The sequence below is a fragment of the Cololabis saira genome, chromosome 6 (genome assembly GCF_033807715.1).
Source record: "Cololabis saira isolate AMF1-May2022 chromosome 6, fColSai1.1, whole genome shotgun sequence".
Classification (NCBI taxonomy): domain Eukaryota; kingdom Metazoa; phylum Chordata; class Actinopteri; order Beloniformes; family Belonidae; genus Cololabis; species Cololabis saira.
The window spans coordinates 17,134,664-17,157,413 of NC_084592.1; the positions used below are offsets into that span (position 1 = coordinate 17,134,664).

General features: G+C 38.8%; 1 protein-coding gene across 1 annotated transcript; it reads left to right on the forward strand.

Moving 5' to 3' along the window:
* Positions 1-991: 991 nt before the first annotated feature.
* Positions 992-17,904, forward strand: cog3 (component of oligomeric golgi complex 3). The gene is made up of 23 exons (XM_061723424.1): positions 992-1,189; positions 2,939-3,085; positions 3,188-3,249; positions 3,872-4,037; positions 4,997-5,071; positions 5,348-5,440; positions 5,681-5,806; positions 7,039-7,119; positions 7,220-7,263; positions 7,352-7,478; positions 7,854-7,945; positions 8,265-8,404; positions 12,294-12,454; positions 13,132-13,240; positions 13,333-13,451; positions 13,534-13,623; positions 14,651-14,771; positions 15,056-15,144; positions 15,284-15,418; positions 15,717-15,792; positions 15,932-16,059; positions 16,706-16,804; positions 16,939-17,904. Exons 1-23 carry the CDS (start codon positions 1,022-1,024, stop codon positions 16,966-16,968), a joined length of 2,478 nt encoding a protein of 825 aa, XP_061579408.1. The 5' UTR covers positions 992-1,021; the 3' UTR covers positions 16,969-17,904.
* The last annotated feature ends 4,846 nt before the right edge of the window (positions 17,905-22,750 follow it).

A 22,750-nucleotide genomic window follows, 5' to 3' on the forward strand; every position in this document is an offset into this window, starting at 1 on the left:
ATCATTTTTGTGTTGACCCAAGTTGATCTGTCAACTGAGTGCATTTCAATTTAAACCTTATAAAGAAATGGGGCACATTCATTTCCACTAAAATGTAGTCAGAAAGAACTCGTGGCAGCATTCAGAGGTGTCAAGTAACAAAGTACAAATACTTCGTTACCTTACTTAAGTAGAAATTTTGGTTATCTATACTTCACTGGAATAATTATTTTTCAGACGACTTTTTGCTTTTACTCCTTACATTTTCACGCAATTATCTGTACTTTTTACTCCTTACATTTTAAAAACAGTCTTGTTACTCTATTTCATTTCGGCCTTTAACAAAAAACTATCCAGTTAAATTGCTCCATCCGGATAGAGTGAATTTGGTTGTGGTTGTTTCAGATGTTCTTGTCCAGTTTTGTTCTTACATCCGTTCCCTCAGATTCCTGCAACTAAACTTGGATGTACATTCCAATAAAGGTTAGGATAAATGATAACATGCCTCTGAAGTTTGACTTTTTGCACCATTACAATACTTATAGGCAACTAGTCTTCATATCTCCTGCTCTCTGAAACACATGTTAATGCTCAATAGTACACATATATGGTTCCTTAATATATTAGCATTATACTAAGATGCATTCATTTTCAATGGCTTTTGTCCTTAATGGCTTTTTTCCCCCTTACATTACTTTTACTTTTATACTTTAAGTAGTTTTGAAACCAGTACTTTTATACTTTTACTCGAGTAAAAAACTTGAGTTGATACTTCAACTTCTACAGGAGTATTTTTAAACTCTAGTATCTATACTTCTACCTGAGTAATGAATGTGAATACTTTTGACACCTCTGAATACATTAGTGCTTGCAGTTCTTGTTAAATATAAATACTTTTTTGAGTTGACCCAAGTTGATCTGCGTAGTAAAATGCAGCGCTGCGATTGGCCCAGCGTGCGCGTCAAGCCCCGCCCCCCATCCCGGAACAGGAAGTGTCCGCTGGCTGCTCTGCTGACGTCGATGCTGTCTGTCCACGGCGGCGATGGCGCACACGGACCAGTCTCTGCTGGACCTGACGGACAGGGACACCCGCGAGAAGCTGTCGCTATGGGACCGCCGCACGGACGCCACGGCTCCTCTGACGGAGAAACAGATGGACTCGGTGCTGGAGGTCCGAGCGGCTGCAGACACGCTGCCGGTTCCCTCCGAGGTGAGATAGATCCCTGCAGCCAGCTAGGCGGCTAACGAGGCTAACCTCAATAAATAACTGTCAAAAACTACTGCTCTGTTACACAAAGTAAAGGATTCATTGGACAACAAAGCATTGTACATTTTATACAACACTATGACTGTTCCATATCTGACCTACTGTGTTGGAGTTTGGGGGAAATGCCTGTAAAACATTTATATTCAGTCAATTTTCATTTTTGCATTTTGCAAAAGCCATAAGAATAATAGAAAGAATAGAAAGAATCGTAGAAAACGATATAGAGATTCAACAAATCCATTATTCCTTCAGTTACAATTGTTGAAATTTCATGAATTAGTAGATTATAGTATTCTTCAAATTATGTTTAAAGCTCATAAGAAAACTTTACCAATCAACATTCAGAAAAGATTTAAAAAAAGATTCAATTCAATTTCAATTCAATTCAATTCACACTTTATTAAAGACACATCTCGAGAAGAGGTTCATTGTACCATAAAAATTATACATATAACATACACGATATAAAAGACAACAACCTATGATATAAAATACAACAAAAACCACAATACAGAAGACTTAAAAACAACAGTGACACAAAAAGAAAACAGTGTCAGGCGCAAGTGTATAGACATGAACGCCAGTGGTTCCACAACGTAGATGTGAACCTGACTGAGCTGAGTGCAGGATTCATTGAGCAGGTGATAATGCTATTTAAAGAGTTAGATACTCTACATATAAATTTCTACATCAAATTCTGTAGCACAGCAGCACAGGTTGGTACTCCAACACTAACGAACAGATGACTGGCACTACAGCCTCATGCAGTCATTATAAGCCACAGTTTAGCCTCTGCATGCTGCTTTTCTTGTTGTGACACCACAAGTGGCCAGTGTATAGGGATGTACAATATGTTTTAAACAAATACATTTTAATATCCACGAGCACATGCTGAATTTGCGCAGCAGCAAATTATGTTTAAAGCTCATAAGAAAACTTTACCAATCAACATTCAGAAAAGATTTGAAAAAGAGAAAGCAAGTATAACTTAAAAGGAACAGAGATCTTTAAAAAACCAAGATTCAGGACTAAATTGATGTCTGAATAAACAATCTGAATAAAGAAAACAAAGAATCCAAATCAAACATTACATTCAAAAGAACAATTAAAGCCAGTATGTAAAGGAAATATAATGAAATATGTTAGTTACGTTTGATTGACATACCCATTGTCATGAAAGGTATAAACATTGTTTTATTGTTGTTGAATGGTATTAACTGAAATGTAACTTGGGAACTAAAAAGGAGTGTGACTGCCTGTGTTGGCCGGCGGCTATTTTATTTTAGTTTATTATTTACTTTGTTGTTGTTTTTTAATTTACGTTCTTTGTAAGTTGATTTCTTGGAAAAAGGGGCAGATTAAATAAGATTCTTCTTCTTTCTGCTCTCTTTCATTCACAATTTAGGAATATTTGTGTTTATATTAAATTGTTTGTTGTTTTATTTTATCAATGAATGAAATAAAGAATAAATAAATAAACCTACTTTCTAAACTGTATCTAAAAAAAAAACCCCACCTCCATGAAGGTCTTTCACCTCCTCTTTTACATTTAAAGAAAATGCATGTTGACTCCCTGCTAGTCTGCTACTCTCTGCCAAGTCTGCTTAGATTTGTGCTCCTGCACCTGAAGCTGCACTGCTAGTTGGCTCCAGCTGCAGGCTTTGGATCAAGGTGTCGTGTTTTGTTTTGCAGCTGCCCATCGAGGACTTGTGCAGCCTGTCGTCTCGGTCCTTGCAGTCCCCGTTCACGGCCACCGTGCCCGCTTCCACGGAGGACGTCCTTCTCAAGGGTTTCCAGATGCTGGACATGGAGAATGACAGGATAGAAACTGCTCAGCAGGTGAATGTCAGACACCATGCAGCCGGTTAAACTTGTTACACCATGATGACATGCACGGTTGTAAAAGGGTGCTACGTTTTTGTTTGTTTTCTTTTGTTGCAGTTTTTTGCCTGGTTTGCCAAGTTGCAGGCAAACATGGACCAGGATGAGAACGCAAAGTACAGGTGCATAAAACTTTAAATGCTTTATCCAAAAATACAATTGTTATGCTGTGGGCATTACTGCTTGTTCTTTACAGTATAAGGCTTTTGCACACACTTGATGGGTTTGACACTGAAATTAGTGATTGTCATCAACATGGAGCTAATTTCTGTGGATGGTAAGATCGCAGTGGAGATAACTTGAATGGTTTATACTCCATATTGCTTGTAAATATGATAGATGTCTTAAAATAAATGTTATCTGTCACAGTGAAGTGTATATAGATTAAGTCCTTATTATGGAGGCCATGCATGTCGTTGCTGTAGTGGGTCATGACTCAAACAGGTTGAACTACTTGCAAAATGTGTTCACATTTTCAGATGAATGAATTTAAGAAAATCAGGCAAATTAGTCTGGACATTTGGATTCACAGAAACTGCACAATAACATTTTTGACACGTTTTTATGTGGTTTAAACGTTCAGTCCGATCGCACTCCAAATAGAGATGCTACTGCAATTATTTTACATTTGATAATAATGGAATATAAAAGCAAAATGAAGTGAAATGCAACATGTTATAAAGTGCAATCATACACCTGTTCTTGTCTTGGGAGAAAATAAACGCATGTGTGTGATTCCTTTAGGAGAACAAGAGATGATCTAAACTGCTACCAGGAACATTGTGATGCTATTTTGAAAGATGTCAGTACTGCTCTCGAGCACCTGGACTCCCTTCAAAAACAATACCTATTTGTGTCCAATAAGACTGGAGCTCTACATGAGGCCTGTGAACAGCTCCTAAAAGAACAGGTAAGCTGCACATAGTGCTGTCGTCTGTGAAGCTTTATTCTCTTTTTAAACAACATCGGGAGCAGACCTTTATATTTTTCAGTTATAAGTTATCTGATGCATTTTTTTCAATTCAATTTTAGTTATCTAGCGTCTATTACAACAGACGTTGTCTCAAGCAGCCACAGACCCAGAACATAACCCCTGAGAAATTATTACATAAACATAAACAATGGCAGGTAAAAACTCCCCCACTGGGAGAAAAGCCTTAAACCAAACAGTGACAAGAAAAAAACTCCACTCTAAGAGGGAAGAAACCTTGAGCAGGACCTGGCTCACAAGGGGGGACCCTCCTGCTGGAGGCCAGCTGGGCAGATAAGGAAAATAGAGAACAGACAGAGACATAGAAAAACAGAGAGAGGAGAGACACAGGCATAATGACTAACTGGTGCACTACAAGTAAACAGATTTGACAGCAGACACTGAGGTGGTCAGAGGATTGGACAGCAGGCCAGGATGTCAGCAGACATACATACAGACAGGTGGAAGCAAGCAGTGGGATGATCAGAGGGGGGGACTGCAGGTCAGCATGCGGCTCCTGAAGCTCTGGCCTGAAAACATGCACAGAAAAGAAAAGGAGGGGGGGGCAGACCAACATAACACACTACAAGAACAAAGATGGTTATGAGATACTTCTAATTAAAAATAATAATAAATTAATAAAAGGGATAATGTCTATATGGTTAAACTCAGCTAACGTGTGTTTAAAACAAAAAAAGAAAAAGACAAATAACGACTCAAATGTGTTTTGTGGATTGATAGAAATAGATTATAAAACGTCAATGACACAGATTTTGATTTGATTTCCATTTTATTTTCCTCTCAAGGTACCAATTCTTGCAAAGATTTTACACAACAAGCCTGATGCACTATCTTGTCTTATGGTTTTAACTTTGATCTGCTGTTTTCTTTCTTTGCAGTCGGAGCTTGTTGATTTGGCAGAAAGCATTCAGCAGAAACTGTCATATTTTAATGAGTTAGAAAACATAAACACGGTAGGCTGAGTTCCTTTCTTGTAACATTTGACTACTTAAAACATTCACTTTTTTTATCAGTTAATCAATAACATATAATTTTAATTGTTATTTAAGATTAGCTGCTTTGGATGCTGTTTACGTTTGCATCATATTTTTCATTTGAATTTTTAAGCAGTCGTAGAAATCTGCAGAAACATCACAGATTTAACTTGAAAGTATAAACAAAGCAGTTTTTACATTGTTGTCTTGAAGTGTAACTGATTTCAACTTAATTTTTTTTTTGTTTGTTTGCAGAAACTGAACTCCCCAACGTTATCTGTAAATAGCGAAGGCTTTATACCGATGTTATCCAAATTGGATGACTGCATCGAATATGTTTCCTTGCATGTAAGTACCTTATGCTAAAAAATAACAAACAATAAAAACAATACACTGATTTATGTAAAAGGAACAAATATGTTTGTAGGTTGAAGTTTTTTTTTGAAAATCTTAAATGTATTTTATATCCAGTGTGATGGAGTTTTGTAGTAACAGCTGAATTGCTGTATAATACTTTTTAATCAGTGCACTCTGATGCCTGGTATATATAAAAAATGTCTAAAACTGTCTAATTATTTTTCATTACAGCCCAATTTTAAGGACTATCCCGTTTATATGGCCAAGTTCAAGCAATGCCTCTCTAAAGCTATGCACTTCATGAAGGTCCACATCGTAAACACTATGCAGCATCTCACCAGCCAATTAACAAAAAGGGTAAGAAAACACCACATCTTCTCCTCCGACAAAGTTAAAAAGTGTAAATGGGGATGCAGTAGTGTAGTATGACACGTTTCCACAAAACTCAACAGTGAGTTCTATGGATAAACGTGTCATACTATATTATACCAGTTTTACTACACATAAAATGTGATAAGACTTTGATGTGGACAGATAAACTTTATTTCAGACTCATAGGTTCACATTAAAAAAACAAAAAAAAGCCCATTAAGCTCATAAATCCACAAGAATTTAAAATGTTGAAGAGATATTTTCCAGTGCTTTCCAGAAACTGGAAGAATGTCTCGTGCCAGTGCATGCTGGATCACTTAAATCTGGAAAAGGCTTTAAAAAAGTGCCAGAATCTTTTGAATTTGCTGCCCTCCTCCCTTTATTCCATCCCTTTTTCCCCCTCTACAAACAAAATATCTGTGTGGATAGTATTTACCAGCTTAACTGAAATCACGCTGCTGGTTTTGAAGGTTCATTTAAGGTCACTGTGAATTGGGGCAGTCAGGATGTACTGCAACTGGTGATAACCAGAAGATTTGATAAACATAGCGGCATGTTTCAGTGATTATCTGGTCGACACTGGAGTCGTATTACATACATCTGTGTCAGGGATTCTTATTGACATGTGATTGTCTCCACTCCAACAACATTTGCTCACTAAATGCATTTGCCAAAAGATACATTGAATCAGCAATGTACAAAAGATAAAAGTGGAGTTGAATTTAATATATTATTCAATAACCATGCTGTAGTAATTTACATTATTGAAGTTTGAATTTATTCACAATACCATAATAATAGTTATAATAATACGATTGAATTAAGTATTTAGGTTATACATCTAGTAACTAAGACTGAAAATCGAAAAGGACTAAATACTCCCCAAATACCACTCTGGGGTGTTGGAATAATGGAGCATAATGTGTGAAAAGCCCACTGGAGCAAGTGCTGCTTTGTCACCTGTGGTCTTCTGTGGTTCAGTAGTTCAATATCCTTGATGACCAAAGAGGGCAGCCTGGTGTGATAAAACTAGATGATAATTGCTAGTTTCAAGCGAAAAAAACGTCCACTTTAACCCAACCATGTGCTTTTATCAATGAAAACATGGTCAAGTGTTTTATTCAGTCACGTTTTCTGAAAATAAATCACTCTAAATTGTAATTGTTTGTGTGTAGTTAAGTATCAGTGCCTTATGTATTTCTCATTGTCTTTCCCAGGATCCAATGGGCTTGACTAACATGGACAATGCTTTTACACTTTACTACGTTAAGTTTAGAGCGGCTGCACCTAAAGTCAGGGTGAGTACGTTTATTCATGACCAACTAGAATTATGTTACAATTTACTCTATGGATAACTTACTGTGGTAAAAATAAATTTTGTTCATGTCTCTCCTGCAGTCACTGATTGAGCAGATAGAGCAGCGAGCTGAGAAGATTCCAGAGTGAGTACCAGAGCTTTTCCTGCCTCCCTGTTATAAATATACTTGTACATGGTCTTAAATCACCTAATCTGTGTGCTGATGTGAGCAGATACAATCAGCTCCTTGATGAAATCCATCAGTGCTATCTTGACCAGAGAGAGCAGCTGCTCAGGCCCTGCATCACATCCACCATCACTGACTTGACCAGCCAAAACAGCAAAGACCACTGCGCTCTGGTGAGGCCCGGCGGGTCCAAGCCTGCAAATGTATCCTAGATATAGGCTGGTGACTTTTATGTTTTAGTAGAATGGATAGCACAGACACTAAGACATATTTTTAGCAGAGACACAATGCTGCCCACATGATAAATGAACATGACTTTAAATTATGTAGAGCAGCTGCTGAGAGATTTGTCCTGTTTTGTTCTCAAGTGAATTGCCGTGCCAATACCCTCAGTCATTCTTCATCCATAAAACTGAATTATTACACACTTATGTGTTTGAAAATGTGTCTATCTAAAGGTTGGCACACATATTAATGGTCAAATATTGTATATTTGTGTCAGTTTTGATATATTTTGCAGACCCTCATCATCATGTTTGTGTGTGCAGGTACGCAGCGGCTGTGCCTTTATGGTTCACGTGTGTCAGGATGAACACCAGCTATACAACGAGTTCTTCTCTAAACCTACACTAAAACTTGAGTAAGCAGCACTCACCTTGTTGGTGGCATGATTACTTAACACAGTGGCAGCCCTGTCTGTTTGCAAATAGGCGGGGACTGTCTGTTTGTTTAAAGCAGGATGTTTTTATGACGTATGACAGCTGCTTGTAGTTGTTAATCATATTTAGTTCTAGTGTGTTTTAAATACTGTTCGACACAACAGGGATAAAGAATTCGCTTTTACAATTGAAGAGCATTTTTTTGGTTCCCTTTCATTTTTATTTCTTTAATTGAAAAGTGGAAGCTTGTTCTCAAAGAATTAGTACGAACTGGTTAAGTAATCTTTCATCTCTTGGCAGCGAGCTGCTGGAGAAGTTGTGTTTGTCACTGTATGATGTCCTCCGGCCGCTCATTATCCACATCATCCACCTGGAAACCCTGTCTGAGCTCTGCAGCATCCTTAAGAACGAGATGCTCGAAGACCACGTCCAAAACAACGGTAGGCCAAAGCTCCTCCCACTCACAGAGCTTCTCTTACTGCCAAGTCTGTCTGCTGGTTAGAGCGGAGATGACAGCGTGCAGCTGTGCCAGAACTGTTGCTGCTTGATGCAGCCGTGTGAATGACTTCCTATACCGTTTAAAGGAGCTTGAGGCCGGATTGAGGCAGGATTTATGAAAAAAATGTGTATACGTTTTAAGTTTTCTAGTAATAATGTCAGATGAAGCGTTCCAAACCCAAAAGAATGAGCCCTCTAGCGAATCTCTCTGTTGCCTTGAACAGGCTGTGTGCTGCAAAATGTGCTACAATTCCGGGCCGGAATTTCCCACGCTGTCCTGCGGATGTGACGTCACATGACGCTGCATGCGCGTTCTCCCCGTTCTCCCGTGCCGGCTTCACTGTTGGCTGCTGTACCTCCGACGGCCGTCGTGGTGAAGGGTGGCGCTAGAGAGTCTCATTTCTTAAAAGGAGCCTCAAGCTCCTTTAAGTTTGTTGTTGATCTGCAAAAGGGAATCAAACATTTTCTTTTAAAACACACCATAAGGGGATAACAATAAAGGTACTCAAATAAATGTTCCAGCAACTCCAGGGGAAGATTTGGTTTGTGGAGAAAAAAAAACACCTATTACCATTCAGAATTCTTTAGTTTTCTTTTTTAATTAAAAAAAAAAACAACAAAAAAAAAACAATTCACTTTTTGTAATTAAGCACTTTTGCATGACATTGAGGTAATCAACAGTTGTTGAAGAGAGTTACATAATCCTCTGTCTCTGACAGTGAGCTGCTGGAAGGCTATGTTTCTATGGAGCCAAATCAAGGCCAAAAGTTTTGGCCTTGATTTGGCTCCATATGTTTCTAAGTAACTTTTATAATTGTTATGTTTTTTGTGATTTTTGTAAATGTACATCACCACACTGACACAATCAAGAGTGGTTGAAATGTAGACTTTAATAGTTAAGAGACATATATAGTGGAATTTTCCTATAAACACATATAGTTTTGTTGAAACAATATTCCTTTCAGATCATTTCGTATATACATTCAGAATCTCTTGGTTCAGTTGAGCTTCACGTAAGATCTGCCAATGTGGGGTTGGAGGATTGCCCTTAATGTCTTATGCAGTATCTGCTGTGGGGAAAAAGGAAAAAACAAACTAAAAACGTATTTGTCTGATTACTGGTTTGTCCTTCAACTCACCACAATCTGTCTTTCACTCTCATATTCTGGTCTGGTCCAGTTCAGTCATCCTTGATTAAGTCTGAATATAACAATAGTTGAAAACAGAAAGGAATTATTTAAGAAGGTATGTTAAAAAAAAAAAAACACAACACACAACATCTTATAGAACCTAAAACACTGTCTAAATAGAAAAATAAATCCTAACTGGAGAAAAACTTCTTAACTACTACTACTTCAACAACGCAAACACATCTAGAGGATGTCTGGTGTGATTCATGCTCTGGAAGTCGTTCCACAGCTTCAACATCTCTGACGAGGCCACTTCAAGAGGCTTATTTTCTTTAATGAACCCATGATCTGATGCATTTATTTTAATGCTTAGTTTGTCCTGCTCCATCTGTCCTTCCGCCATCCATCTTCTACCGCTCATCCGAGGTTGGGTCACGAGGAAAGTAGCCTAAGCAGGGAAGCCCAGACTTCCCTCTCTCCTGCCACTTCGTCCAGCTCATCTGGGCGATGTAACAATACTAAATCATGGTGAAGTACATCCGTACTTCACCATTGGATTGATGCTTTGATGTTTGGAGGCTGTGCCTTTTTTATTTGCAGCATATAAAGTAGGTCTGTATTCATTAAATAATGAGTATTCTTTTGTTTTATCGGTCCAAGTCATTCACCAGACTGCATCTATACATGCAGTGGCACTGAGTATTCTTCACAGTTAAAGTTTTGTATAAGTAGCCCACAAAAAATTTTCCAAGCAGTGTTGGGAATGATCACAGTGCTATATTTTGGCATTTGGCCGCTTGCTCTGTCTTCTGCCATGAACATGCTGCCTGTTCAATCATTTATGTTTGGGATACTCTTGGACAAGGATGCTTGGCTAGTTCTAGTCATGTCTTCCAGCTCTTAGTTGTTCTAAGGGTTGTTCATTATTTCATTGATGATTCTGCGTTGTGCTTTGGATGTTGGGTTGGTGGTGCCCATGTCCAGGAAGCGTAACCTCAGGACTAAACTCTCTATTTATAGATTTGTACGACTCTAGCTAAATAATTTGTGGATATTTTGTATCCCTTTTCATTTTTTTTGCAGACCAGCTACTCTTGATCATATATCTGAATACAGGGTTCACACCAGAAGATGCTTCTTATGAACAGTAAATCTAAGATGTTTGAGATACCGTTTATGAATCAAAGTTGCTCTAAGTGACATGTCTAAATTGATTTCATAAATGGACTGGAATTACATTTTCTAAGTTCACTTACTTTGTCCACCCAGCACTGTGAACATTCAATGTGTTCAATATTGACACAATGTATTTTTGTGACTTAGATGCCAATTTAATGCAGAGAAACCGGCCAATTATAAGTGTGAGTGGAAATATTTGTGTCTGGAGTAATTACCATGTAAAAAACTCTATCACTTGAATAATGTCACTGTTTGGAGCAAGTCAAGTCTCGAAAAACATAATTCAGGGTGTGATTAACATTTGCCGGGTACTGTGACATCATAGACCCAGATGAGACCAGATTTATTCAGGTTGTTCACCTTTATCTCCCCCCAACTTCACATCACGGTGCATTTGTTGTCATTATCATGCTACATTTGTTGTTCCTCAGTGATCAGTAGTGTAAAGCTTTAACACTTAATATGACTCTCTTCCAGGACAAGTAAAACATCCAGTAATAATTCCCTGCATCGTACTTGCATTTGTTTTCTATTCACGGCGACTCATTATGTGGCCTAAAGAGGCTTTGTTGCTAGAGATCGACTGACATTAAAGACGGTTTATGCTGGATTGTGAGATTGCCTTCACTTTACCTTCCCTAACAGACTGGAATGCATCTCCCAAATAAAATAGCTACACTTTGGAGTTAAGCCGCCAATAAACAGCTGGAAATGGTTGAATTGGTGTGCGATTTTTGAATCGCGTAGTAGCAATGAACAATGTAAAAGGTGATAATTGTTCGTAATATTAACAGCATTACAATCATACAATGTCAACACCTCTTTTCTAAATTTTAAACTGTGTTCTGTATTCCAACAGTTTCACCAAAAGTCACTGCAGTTTATGAGCTCTGCACGTGCTCAAAGAAGCAGTTACCTTCAGTAGCTTGTATAAACAGGCAGACCATTTATTGTGTTAAATTGTTAAAACTGCTTGAGTTTTAATAAAGTTGTAATTTGATTTTTATTCAGAAATCATATTAAGTGCTCAGGGAAGAGTTCTCATACAGCAAACCCGTATCACCAAACACTTGCTGGAAACTAATTTGTATAATGTTATATTTATATGGTTAGGACAATATGGGCAACCACATGAATATAACATGAATATGTAGCTATTATTACATGTAGATGACTCTCTATGTAAATTCTTTCAGACACACAGATATTCCTATAAATGTAGAATCCTAGCTGCTGTGTGTATATATATATATATATATATATATATATATATATATATATATATTTATTTATTTGTATACATACATAGCGATTACAGCTGCTGTTGAGGTTTTTCTGATGGTTTGACATATCGTGCAAAGTCTTTGTACCAAGTCATCCAATCTCCCGTTCTGTATCTCTGTTTCAGAACCCGGAGGACATTTATGTGCCTAATCTATTAACATGAAAGTAAAAACGGAGGGTTGTTGTGATTTTTGATTTTGGCTGAATTGTGAACTGGCCTCCTTGTGCTTTTATGTAGCTGCACAGCTGGGAGCCTTTGATGCTGTGGTGAAGCAAATGCTGGAGGATGTTCAGGAGAGGCTGGTCTACAGGACTCACATTTACATACAGACTGATATCATAGGTTACAACCCAGCTCCAGGGGATCTGGCATATCCTGAAAAACTGGAGATGATGGAGGTAAGGCTTGTGTGTTGAGAAATATGTCTTGCATTGCAGCTTATGGCATAATTGTTGTGTTACATGCAGGATCGTTCCATGAGTTAATGAGAAATTGGATCCAAGTTGGGCTGCGACACATTTTAATGTCCTATTTATGTAAATATAAACAAGCATATGTTTATTTTGTTTGCATATAAAGTGTTTTTCTTCAAACTACCCTGATGATGCAGACACATTCTCTGGGAGTCTTAAGATATTTATCTACCTTTTATTTATTCTCTTTTGCCTCTTATTTCTTTAGCATACTTTATTTTATTTTATGCATTCAAAGACCTGTCGATGCCTTTTGTAGCTCAAAAAAGAGTCTTGCAGCTTCTAACGCTTTATATCTCCTTTACAAGATGTAATGCTTCAAGCATTAGAAATTATGCATATTATGTAAAATTTAAGGCCTTGGGAGGCCCTGGGTCTTGTCTCTCCACAATATGCGAAGTTGGTTTTCTCTTATCTGCTATTTTCTAGGCTCTATCGACCATGTTCTTCATCTTCCCTCAGATATCTGACTATGTCTGCACACAGATGCATTTTAATTTTTTATCTGACCTTTAAAAAAACCCGGTATATGGCTTTACAGACCGTTTATATGTTATACACATTTATGTTCTTTCGACCAAGTTTGTTCTTTTTATCACTAGAAAATTGCCCAGAGCTTGAAAGAAGAGCAGATGAAGCAGATGTCACAAGAATCCACGTTTTCTGATGTACAGCTTGAAGATGCTGACGGTAGAAGAAACAGCAGTGTCGGTATGTGTCTCCAGATGGTGATTGTCCTTTATTCCAGCATTGATTGCTTTAATACGTCTCATGCTTTTTCTTCGTTTACGCTCTGAGTGCAGCCAGCGTAGAGGCATCTCGTCTCAACACATCTGTCTCTCCCGCGGATCTGCACGGCATGTGGTACCCGACTGTCAGGCGAACGCTGGTTTGTCTGTCCAAGCTTTACAGATGCATAGATGTGAGTGCTCAATTTGAAGGCGATGTAGTGTTTATTGATAATCATTTATGTTATCTTACAATACCTTTTGATCTTTTCCCAGAGAGCGGTATTCCAGGGTTTATCTCAAGAAGCCTTATCGGCTTGCATCCAGTCGCTGCTTAAAGCCTCTGATATCATCCTTAAAAATAAGGTTGGCATCTATGCTTGAGCATAACATAAGTTTTTTTTGTATTTCACTATGTTGTTATGGTAAAAGCGCCTGTTTCTTTGTACAGTGGCATGCTGTGGTTTGGACACCACTGGTCCTAAGTTCTCTTATTGTGAACAGCCGGTGAAAAAAGAAAAGATCCCTACGTGTCAGAATCTCCTTCACGATGCTATGACTTGTTCAGTTATAGAAAGAGGCTATTCAGAGATACTTCTGCCGTGTAAACGCACTTACTCCTCTAAATTTGTCCCAGCAATCAACATCCCTGGGCTCCTTGAAGCACATTGACGAGTACTGTGGAAATTGAAATAACTTATTCCCACAAAGATGCTGTAAGCTATAAGATAGTTACGTGCCTCCTAATGCAGCGACATCTGCACTAATACCCACTTGGAAGAGTCCTCAGACGAAGCCTTTTCCTTTAACCATGAAAATGAGGCATCAGATGTTGGATTTTATCTAGTTACTGTGACATAAAAGATAACTTTTAGGCTATAGTGAGCAGAAAAAAAACGAGTCCAGAAATGAACATTTCCACCTGATCACAGGGGGGGATTAACCAAATTCTGTTGGGTTGGTGTCTGTTAGGGTTTGTTAAAACTGAAGATGAGAAGTGGTGGGCTTCTGCAGCAGGATAATGGTCCTCACATTTGCTTTTCTCACCCTCAAATTTACTGTCAGTATCCAGTGTTAAGTCACATTTCAGGCTAACACCTTAAATTAGAGCAGCAGCTTTAATCTCAGGGGATGTATTCTATGTTGACGATGTCACTTTCCAATTTTTTTTTTTTTTTTTTTAGTTGCCAGCTGAGAAATAAATAGTTTCAGCCGCCTTGTTTGTCACAGTAATATTCCCTTTCCGGCTACGGTTAATCAGCAGTTATTAATTAGGCACATTCCCTTGTTGTCACTGAGCCTGTGCTTTTTATGTTCTCTGTAGTTTGGATAGTCAGCAGATAGCCTTCTTGTGCTGGCAGCGGATGTAACGGTGTGCTTCCACTTTCTGCAGACACAAGTAGATGGGCAACTTTTCCTGATCAAGCACCTGCTGATAATGCGTGAACAGATTGCCCCATTTCACACTGATTTTGCCATCAAGGAAATCTCACTGGACCTGAAAAAAACACGAGGTAAGATAATTATAGGCGGAGGGAACATTGGTGTTCGGCTTCATAAAGCCAGTCATTACATTTTCATGCTCATTAAGCAACTTGTGCCTATCACATGCACCGGTGGCAACAATTAATGTGGAAATTGTAATCCAACACCATAATGTACATTAACCATTGGCTCACAGGGCAGATAGTCTCCGTCTATCTGCCTCATCTCATTCAATAACATGTTAAATGTGCAGCACTAGAGGGCACTGTTATTCTACACCAGCCCAGATTTAATCTCTCCGCTTTGTGTTAAGATGCCGCCTTCAAAATCCTGCACCCTAAGGCTGTTCCCAAATTCTTCCGACTCAATAGTCACAATGCCATACTTGAATTCCTGTTGGAGGTAGAGTATTTTTTATTTATTTTTTCCTGTCTTTCACCTATTATGCTACACATATTGCTCACTTAATGTACTTTGATAGCTCCTCGCCTAAAGGAGGCAGGACTTGATGGTGTTAGTCTTCCTTTCTGCGACCCCTCAGGGAACACCGGAGATAAAGGAGCACTACATCGACTCAAAGAAGGACGTGGACCGGCACCTGAAGTTCAGCTGTGAGCAGTTTATCCAACAGCAGACTCAGATCTTCGTGGGGAACCTTGAGGAGTTTCTCACCAAGGTAACCGTTCGAGCAAAGGCAGACTTTGCCTCAGGCAGAGACGGCTCTTCCCGACCTTCCCTTTTTTTCCTTTTTTTTTTTTCTCCCAGCTTTTGAAATCCTTTTATAAAGAATAGTTTACTTGTTCACTGATAACTGATGGTTTTATAACCAAAATGACAAGTGGGGGGAATTTTTTATTTAAAAAAAAAAATCAATATTTACATTTTTTTTCAAAGTTCACAATGAAAAAAAACTAACAAAAAAAACAACAAATTTGTCGGTCAAGTTCTAAGGTTTTTGTTTTGGCTGCACGCAGGTCGCAGCCCTAAAGACGATGGCAATCCAAGGCGGCCCGACGTACAGCCTGTCTCAGCAGCCTTGGGCGCAGCCAGGTGAGATTTGTGTCATGAAACGCCACAAGCATCGTACAGCTACACATCAGAACCTGCATACCAACTGCCACAGGGTTTTTGTCCTTTTTTTTTCGTTTTCTTTTCAGTAAGCACACTTTTTTTCCTCTCCTATTTTCAGCAAAGATCAACGATATAGTGATGGCTACCTACCGGGTGATGAAGAGCAAGCTGCCAAGCACTTTACAGAGCATGTCCTTGTACTTGGCCAACAGAGACACAGAGTTCATCCTTTTCAAGCCTGTCCGGGTGGGTGCAGTTTAAACTACGCCGTAGCAACTCCTGCGTGACTCCAATTCTTACCAAGTCATTGTTAAAGCTAGAACAAATCCTAAAATCCTTTTATACTCTATAATTTTGTTGTTTTCCTTCCAAAGACTTATCTGATTGCGCCTGTCAATGTCAATTGTTCATGCCATATACAACTGAAGAGCTATATTTCATGTTGTGTCTTTTGTTGTAGATATTGATATTCCTGTTCCATTATAGTGCTTCCATGTAAACAAGCCGATTACAATGTCAGGACCCATTTATGAAGCATTCAATCTTTTCTGTTATAGAGATTTAATTCAGTCGTAAAAAGCCTGTCAATTAATCTTCGCCAAATGCAGATAACATTTCTCTTTTTGAAATGTACTGACAGGTTGATTATTTTGTCTAAATGTGGCATGGAGATTGTGCCCTAAACCGTAATTTGTCACCGTGGTTGAACTCTAATGGAGAAATCTTTGTGCTCCCTGTGTACTGTTCATCAAGGTGCCAGGTGAGGCTGAATGAGAGAGAAACAAAAATTCAGTGGTTGACATGGAAACAAGATAGTCGGGGGACAGAGGCCAGATGGAAATGTGGTTTAATTTCCTTCCAGCACACAGTAATAGGATGGCTTTTTCCACAGAATAACATCCAGCAGGTATTCCAAAGACTGCATGCCTTGCTTCAGGAGGAATACAGCGGGGAAGATCTTCAAATCATCGCGTGTCCATCAATGGAGCAGGTACAGATCAGCGGGATTAGCAGCCTAAAGGAACATTGTTTTAAGAAAAAACTGCTTTGATAGATTCAAGAAAGCAACGCGTATATCTGGTCAGGCTAAATGAACACTCATCATTCTTCACTGCTGTCTTTCAGGTTAATTTACTTCTGTCGGTGAATAAGTAATGTTTGGTGAAGAGACGCTGGTGAACACCCTCTGGACAAGCGATAAGAAGCTGCAGCTACCGCCATGACCCCAAGCTGTGAGGTTGAGTAGGCGAGATGACCAGAAAAACTGCGCCCGTGCTGCCTTCTGGACCACAAATCCTGAACTGATGGCATTAAAGAAAAAAAAAGAAAAGAAATCTCGCACGAGGCCCAAAAATGTTTCGATAGAGGTGTCGGTATTCATGTTGAAGCCTATAACGATCCGGGAGGTGCAGAGTAACTTATAGGGGTATGAACTGATCATTTTATTTAACTAAAAACTGCTGTTTTGGTCAGGGTTGCTTTCACAGTTTCATCTCTTGACACCAAATCGTTGGGGATAAGGAGAATTTGCACTCTATGTGAAGGTGGGGTGGAGATGGTTCAGACAAGGACACATCCGGACAAATCAGATGCACGTGTCGCCCTACTGAGCAGCGGCTCTTCAGCCAGGAAGCCCAAGACCAGGAAGAAGAGAAATGCTGCAGGATATCATATTCCTTTATTTGGAGTCTTTGTAAAACTCTCAGTAGAGCTGGATGACGACGTGTGCTACAGGTGACTCGGGTCCGACGACTTTCCCAATCAAATCGCAGCACGTCCTTGTCGCTGCTTCTTAAACCTTTTCATCCACCACGTTCTTGTGATGGTCTGATATTTTATTGATGTGTAAAAAGATAAGGGACTCTTATGTTTTATACTTTCTTTCTTTTTTTTCTATAACCAGACAGATTAAAAATAAGTATGCATTTGCTCTTGTACAGTAATGCACAATGTTCATAAGTGTTTGATCCTCACAGAGTAACAAAAGAAACATCATCATCATACATATGCTTTGGTGTGTCCCATGTAAAGATGACGTGTAAAGGTATTCTATTTATGGACTTTCTGATTAAAAAAGGTTAATGCTCTTTGGCTGGATTTCTAAAAAGCACTTTGTCGTCAAATTCAAAGGGCGCAGTCGTTCTAGTGACTTCACACAAATGAGAAACTGCCCATTGAAGGACATCGGAAGCTTGGGGGTCTTCTTGGCAGCCGGTCGCTGTTTCACTGGCAGCTGGCACCTTTCCATCTGCGAGATGAGGCTTTGCTGAGGCTTGACCTTCCATGGTCTGTCAGTATTTTGATATGAGTTGAGGGACTGAAAGTTCTGGAGCAACACATTGATCCGTGCTCATCTGCTTCAGATGCCTCTGAAGCATGCCAGGTCCTGGCAGCGCCAGACTCCGGCCTTGATTCGGCTCTAACGGCAGAGAAAGGCAAAGCTGAAGCAATGATCTGGTCTGAAATTGGAGCTGCTTTTTATGCTTTTGATGTTTGTGCTCTTGCTGCACCTGAACAGTTATGGCATAGACCGTGGTGACGTAAGTTTCGCCCTCACATTGAGCCATTTACAAACCCACAATGATCACTGAAGTAACAAAACTGACTAAAGTAATAAATGATTTACTCAAAATCTACTAATGAAAATCAGACATTGCTTTTGAATTGTGGTTCAATAATAAAACTAAATTAGTTGATACCCCAAGAAGAGATTTTAAATAATTTGTTTGTTTGTTAACCTAAAAGTATGTCCTATGATTAGGATCTTGCATTCAGGTTGAATAGTTGAAAGAGAAAGCAAATTGGAGAGTTGCTTTAGAAGATAAAATAAACAAACACGTCAAAGGTAAAGACTATGAAACCATCTCCAAGCAGCCTCATGTTTCTGTAACTACTTTACCAATGTCATTCAGAAGTGTAGGGTCCACCGGACTGGAGCAACCTCCCTGGATGTGGACAAAAGAGGAAAATTGATGAGAAATTGAAGAGATGGATAATATGAATGAGAAGCAAAGAGGCCAGAACAGCCTCCAAAGAGATTCAAGGTGAACTCCAAGGTCAGGCGTCAGCGTCAGATACCACCATCCATCACTCTCCAAATCAAAGAGGTTGAACGAGGAGGATTCTACCGCAAATCATATAAAAGCCAGGCTGGACATTTTAAAAATGCATGTTGACAAACGACATTGCTTCTGGGAGGATGTCCTTTGGACATATGAGACAAAACTGGAGATTTTTTGTCAAGTCTCATCAGCGGTATGTTTACAGACGCCAAAATGAATCGCTCAAAGGACGGAGAACTGTAGCTGGGGTGAAACATGGAGGAGGCTCGGTTATGTTCTGGTACAGGGCGTCTTGAATCTGTGCAGGTGCCATTAAATCTCAAGGCTATTGAGACATTCTGGAGACAAATGTGCTGCTTATCAGAAAGCTTAGTCTAAGTTGAACATCACAAGTTTTCCAACAGGTAAATGACTCAAAACACCAGCCAAGAAGACCAGGAAGAACGACCAAGAACCAAATCTTGGACTATTCTGAAGTGTCGTTTAAGAGTCCCAATCCAAATCTTTTTGAACATTTGAGGAGATAGCTGAACATGCAATCTGGAGAAGAAAGCCTTGAAACCTGAGACAGCTGAAGCAGTTAGATTATGAGAAGTGGGTCAAACCCGTCTACATTCTCATTGAGAGTTAATGCAACCTTTCAGTTCAGAAATCGCTTCATAGCATCGATTGTCTCAAAAGGTGCTGTTCCCACTTACCTGTATGGCCCGGTTTCATTCATCATTATCATTATAATTATTACCATTAACTGATTGATTTTTTTCGAACTACATTTCAAAATCAGTATCTGTTTTTTCTTCTTTAGTTAATTTTATAGTAAATCGTTATTTCCTTGTCAGTTTCAAGTTATCTTAGTGACCATTTTGGGTGAATCTTTCTTTACCAACAAATCTGTCCCCGTGTGAGATGGAAGTGAGGCAGATGTTTGAGCTCTGTCAGGCGGAGAGGTCACAAAGTGAAGTTTGAACATTATGTTCAGTCACCTCCAGTGTTTCAAATCTGCATATTTGCAGATTTGCAGATATGAAGTCAGGTTTTCAGGTCCTCTTTAATTAAAAAAAGAAAAAAATGGAACGCTAATTCGTCCAGGGAAATAAAAAATGACTAATTATCAAACAACTAATCTTGCCAAATGAAGCCATTTGCTGGATAACTGGTTACCCTTCCTTTGTAGGTGAACACTTCTTCATGTTTCTCCTCCAGGACCACCAAGCAAGGCTGGTGTGAAGTCTGTTCAGCAACCACATGAATCAACTTCCTGATAAATAGCTTTAAAACATCATAACTGCAATATCAAGCCAGTAAATTATCCCTTGGACTCATCTTAAAGGGTGCCACACCTGCTCTCTCCCATCCAGGAAGACCACTTTAAGTTTTAGTCACTGTACTGTTCGACAGGTTGCTTTCGCCTCTGTTGATCTTTGTTATTATATTATTCGAGTTAGCAAAGCTACATATCATTTTAACTTTTTTAACAGTAAAGTTGCATAAAATTTAAAATTATGTATGTAAAAAATAATCCGCAAGCACCTCTGTCTTCAAAGGGCCAAAGCTCATTTAAGGGAAATTGGAAAACCGTCCTGTGGTCAGACAAATTGAAATTTGAAATTCTTTTGTTTTTCATTCAGGCTTGTTATCAGTGCTCGAGTCAAATGCTATAATCTCTAAAGGTTTAAGAGATTGCTTTAATTCCCTTGGAAAGGTTAGTTGGCACATCTGTAATGAAAATATCAGTTCTTAAAAGGTATTTACAGTTAAAAGAGCAACACATGCTCCAATCCAGATGTTTTTTTCGAGGACGCTCTTGGTTTTTTTCTGCAAAACAATGTTAAAACTCAGACTGCAGTTATTACAAAAGCATAGATTTTCATATTAAGAGTCTGCTGAACTGGCCTGCCTGCAGTCCAGACCTTTCAATTGAAAATTGAAAAATGTGATAAAGGACAAATCGTATATCAGACAAGAAAATAATATTTTCAGTCGAGTATGTCTTCCTTTAAAACATTTAATATGTTTTTTAAGTTCTTCTGTTGATAAAGTACGCGTTCATGAGATTTGCAAGTGTTTGTCTTCTGATTTTATTGCTTTACACGGCACCCCTACCGTCTTTGTAATGGGGGGTAGAAGCAGCTGGGAGAGGCAAGTTTCCAAAAAACACAAAAGCAAAGTAATTGCGCGTTCCATAAATGAATTCATATTTGTACCAGAGCAAGAAAATGAGCAGTTTGTAAGTGACAGTTTCTTCCATACCGTGTCAAGATTAGTTAAAGTCTCTTCAGTTCCTTCTTGGCAGGCTGCAGGAGTTTGGGGAGTTTCCTTACTGTGCAAATCCAACGTTCCATTATCCGGGGATATCTTCAACTCAGACTTCATGTTTTTAAGAAGACTCTGAAGAGAACAAACAAAGACACTTCATAATTTATTAAATTCTTTCAGGTCTTTAACTCGTGCTTCATGAATAAATCAAAACCGTGAAACTCCGCATCTCTGGATACCTTGTCATATCATCTTTCATGAGATAAAACTTACACTGTGACAAGGCTGTGAAAACTCAAATTCAGTTTTTCTTAAAAGGGAAAATATCTCCAGAACACACAAAACCCACTATGTATAGCAGATCTGTCGGCCATTCTTCCTGAGAGCTCCCTACAAAGCGCTCATCACAAGTTGGTTAAATAAGAGGGGACTTCAGAGAAATGTCTCTAACTGTGTCTGTCCAAGCACAGCTTTGACCTCGTCAGGGACATCTTATCATCGCTGTTTTACAAGCCGGAACACTTCGCTGGGACTTGGTTGCTGCAAACATTCTCCATCGAGAGATCCTAACGTAACATTATTAGCCTCCAGTGTCAACCAGAAAGTCTTCTGTCGTGAGCTTGCTGTATTTTTTTTTCCCAGTTTGCACTCTTGAAAAAAAAAAAAGCATATTTAACTTATTTCCCTTTGGGGATGAATTTTTACCTATTGAACTCAGCAACTGGTGACCTTGACTGCGCTCATCTCTCTGGCTCTATTCCTTCTCTTCCTTTTTTTGGAGCTGACTTAGTGTGTGGATTGTCATGTATTCAATGGAAACAATTAACAAATATATCAAGGTTAATAAGTTGAAATCAATTTGAAGGAAAACCCAGTCGAGTGTGCAGCATGATGCAGGCCAGCAGGAGTATTTTTCGTGAGAGTACATTTCATTTATTTGTGAGTGACAGCAAATTACAGTGCTGAAGACTGTGATGAACAAGAAAGGTGACACAAATTCCAATGAAAACAGGATTCTTGTTGTATGACCAGCGAGTGTTCGATGGGTTCACTGTGACTAAACTCTGTAAATGTGCGATGTTTCTTCCCCAACTCCTGTTTACCAAACCAGGATTTGTTTTTTTTGTGTCCATCTCAGTTGATTTGCTCAGCGAGTCAGGTGTTTGCATCATCTTAGAGATATTCTTGTCTCATTGTAAAACAGGGGTGAGCAGAGAAACCACAAACAATTGCATCAGACATGGAATGGTCAAATAAAAGCAGCATGTTTTGCCTCTGGTGTAACGTAGCAACCAGGGAGCATCAAATGAATTACAAACTCTGAAGTTTTATTTTTAATTTACCTCGTCTTTTATTTCATCTCTTTTCTTTTGTAGCCTTCACAACTGTCACTGAACAGAATTGTGCAAGGTTGAATCAATGCCGTATACACTGAGCACTAAGCAGATCATCTATTAAACTATTAAACTAAATCATCATCATATCTATTTACATATCTGTTCAATTATTTTTCATTCTTCATTATGTACCTTATGTTATTATGTATGAATGTGTTTACTTACATCACTGTGGTTCTTGTGTGTCTTTTAGCATCTCTTTGACTTTTTTTTTCAGCCTTT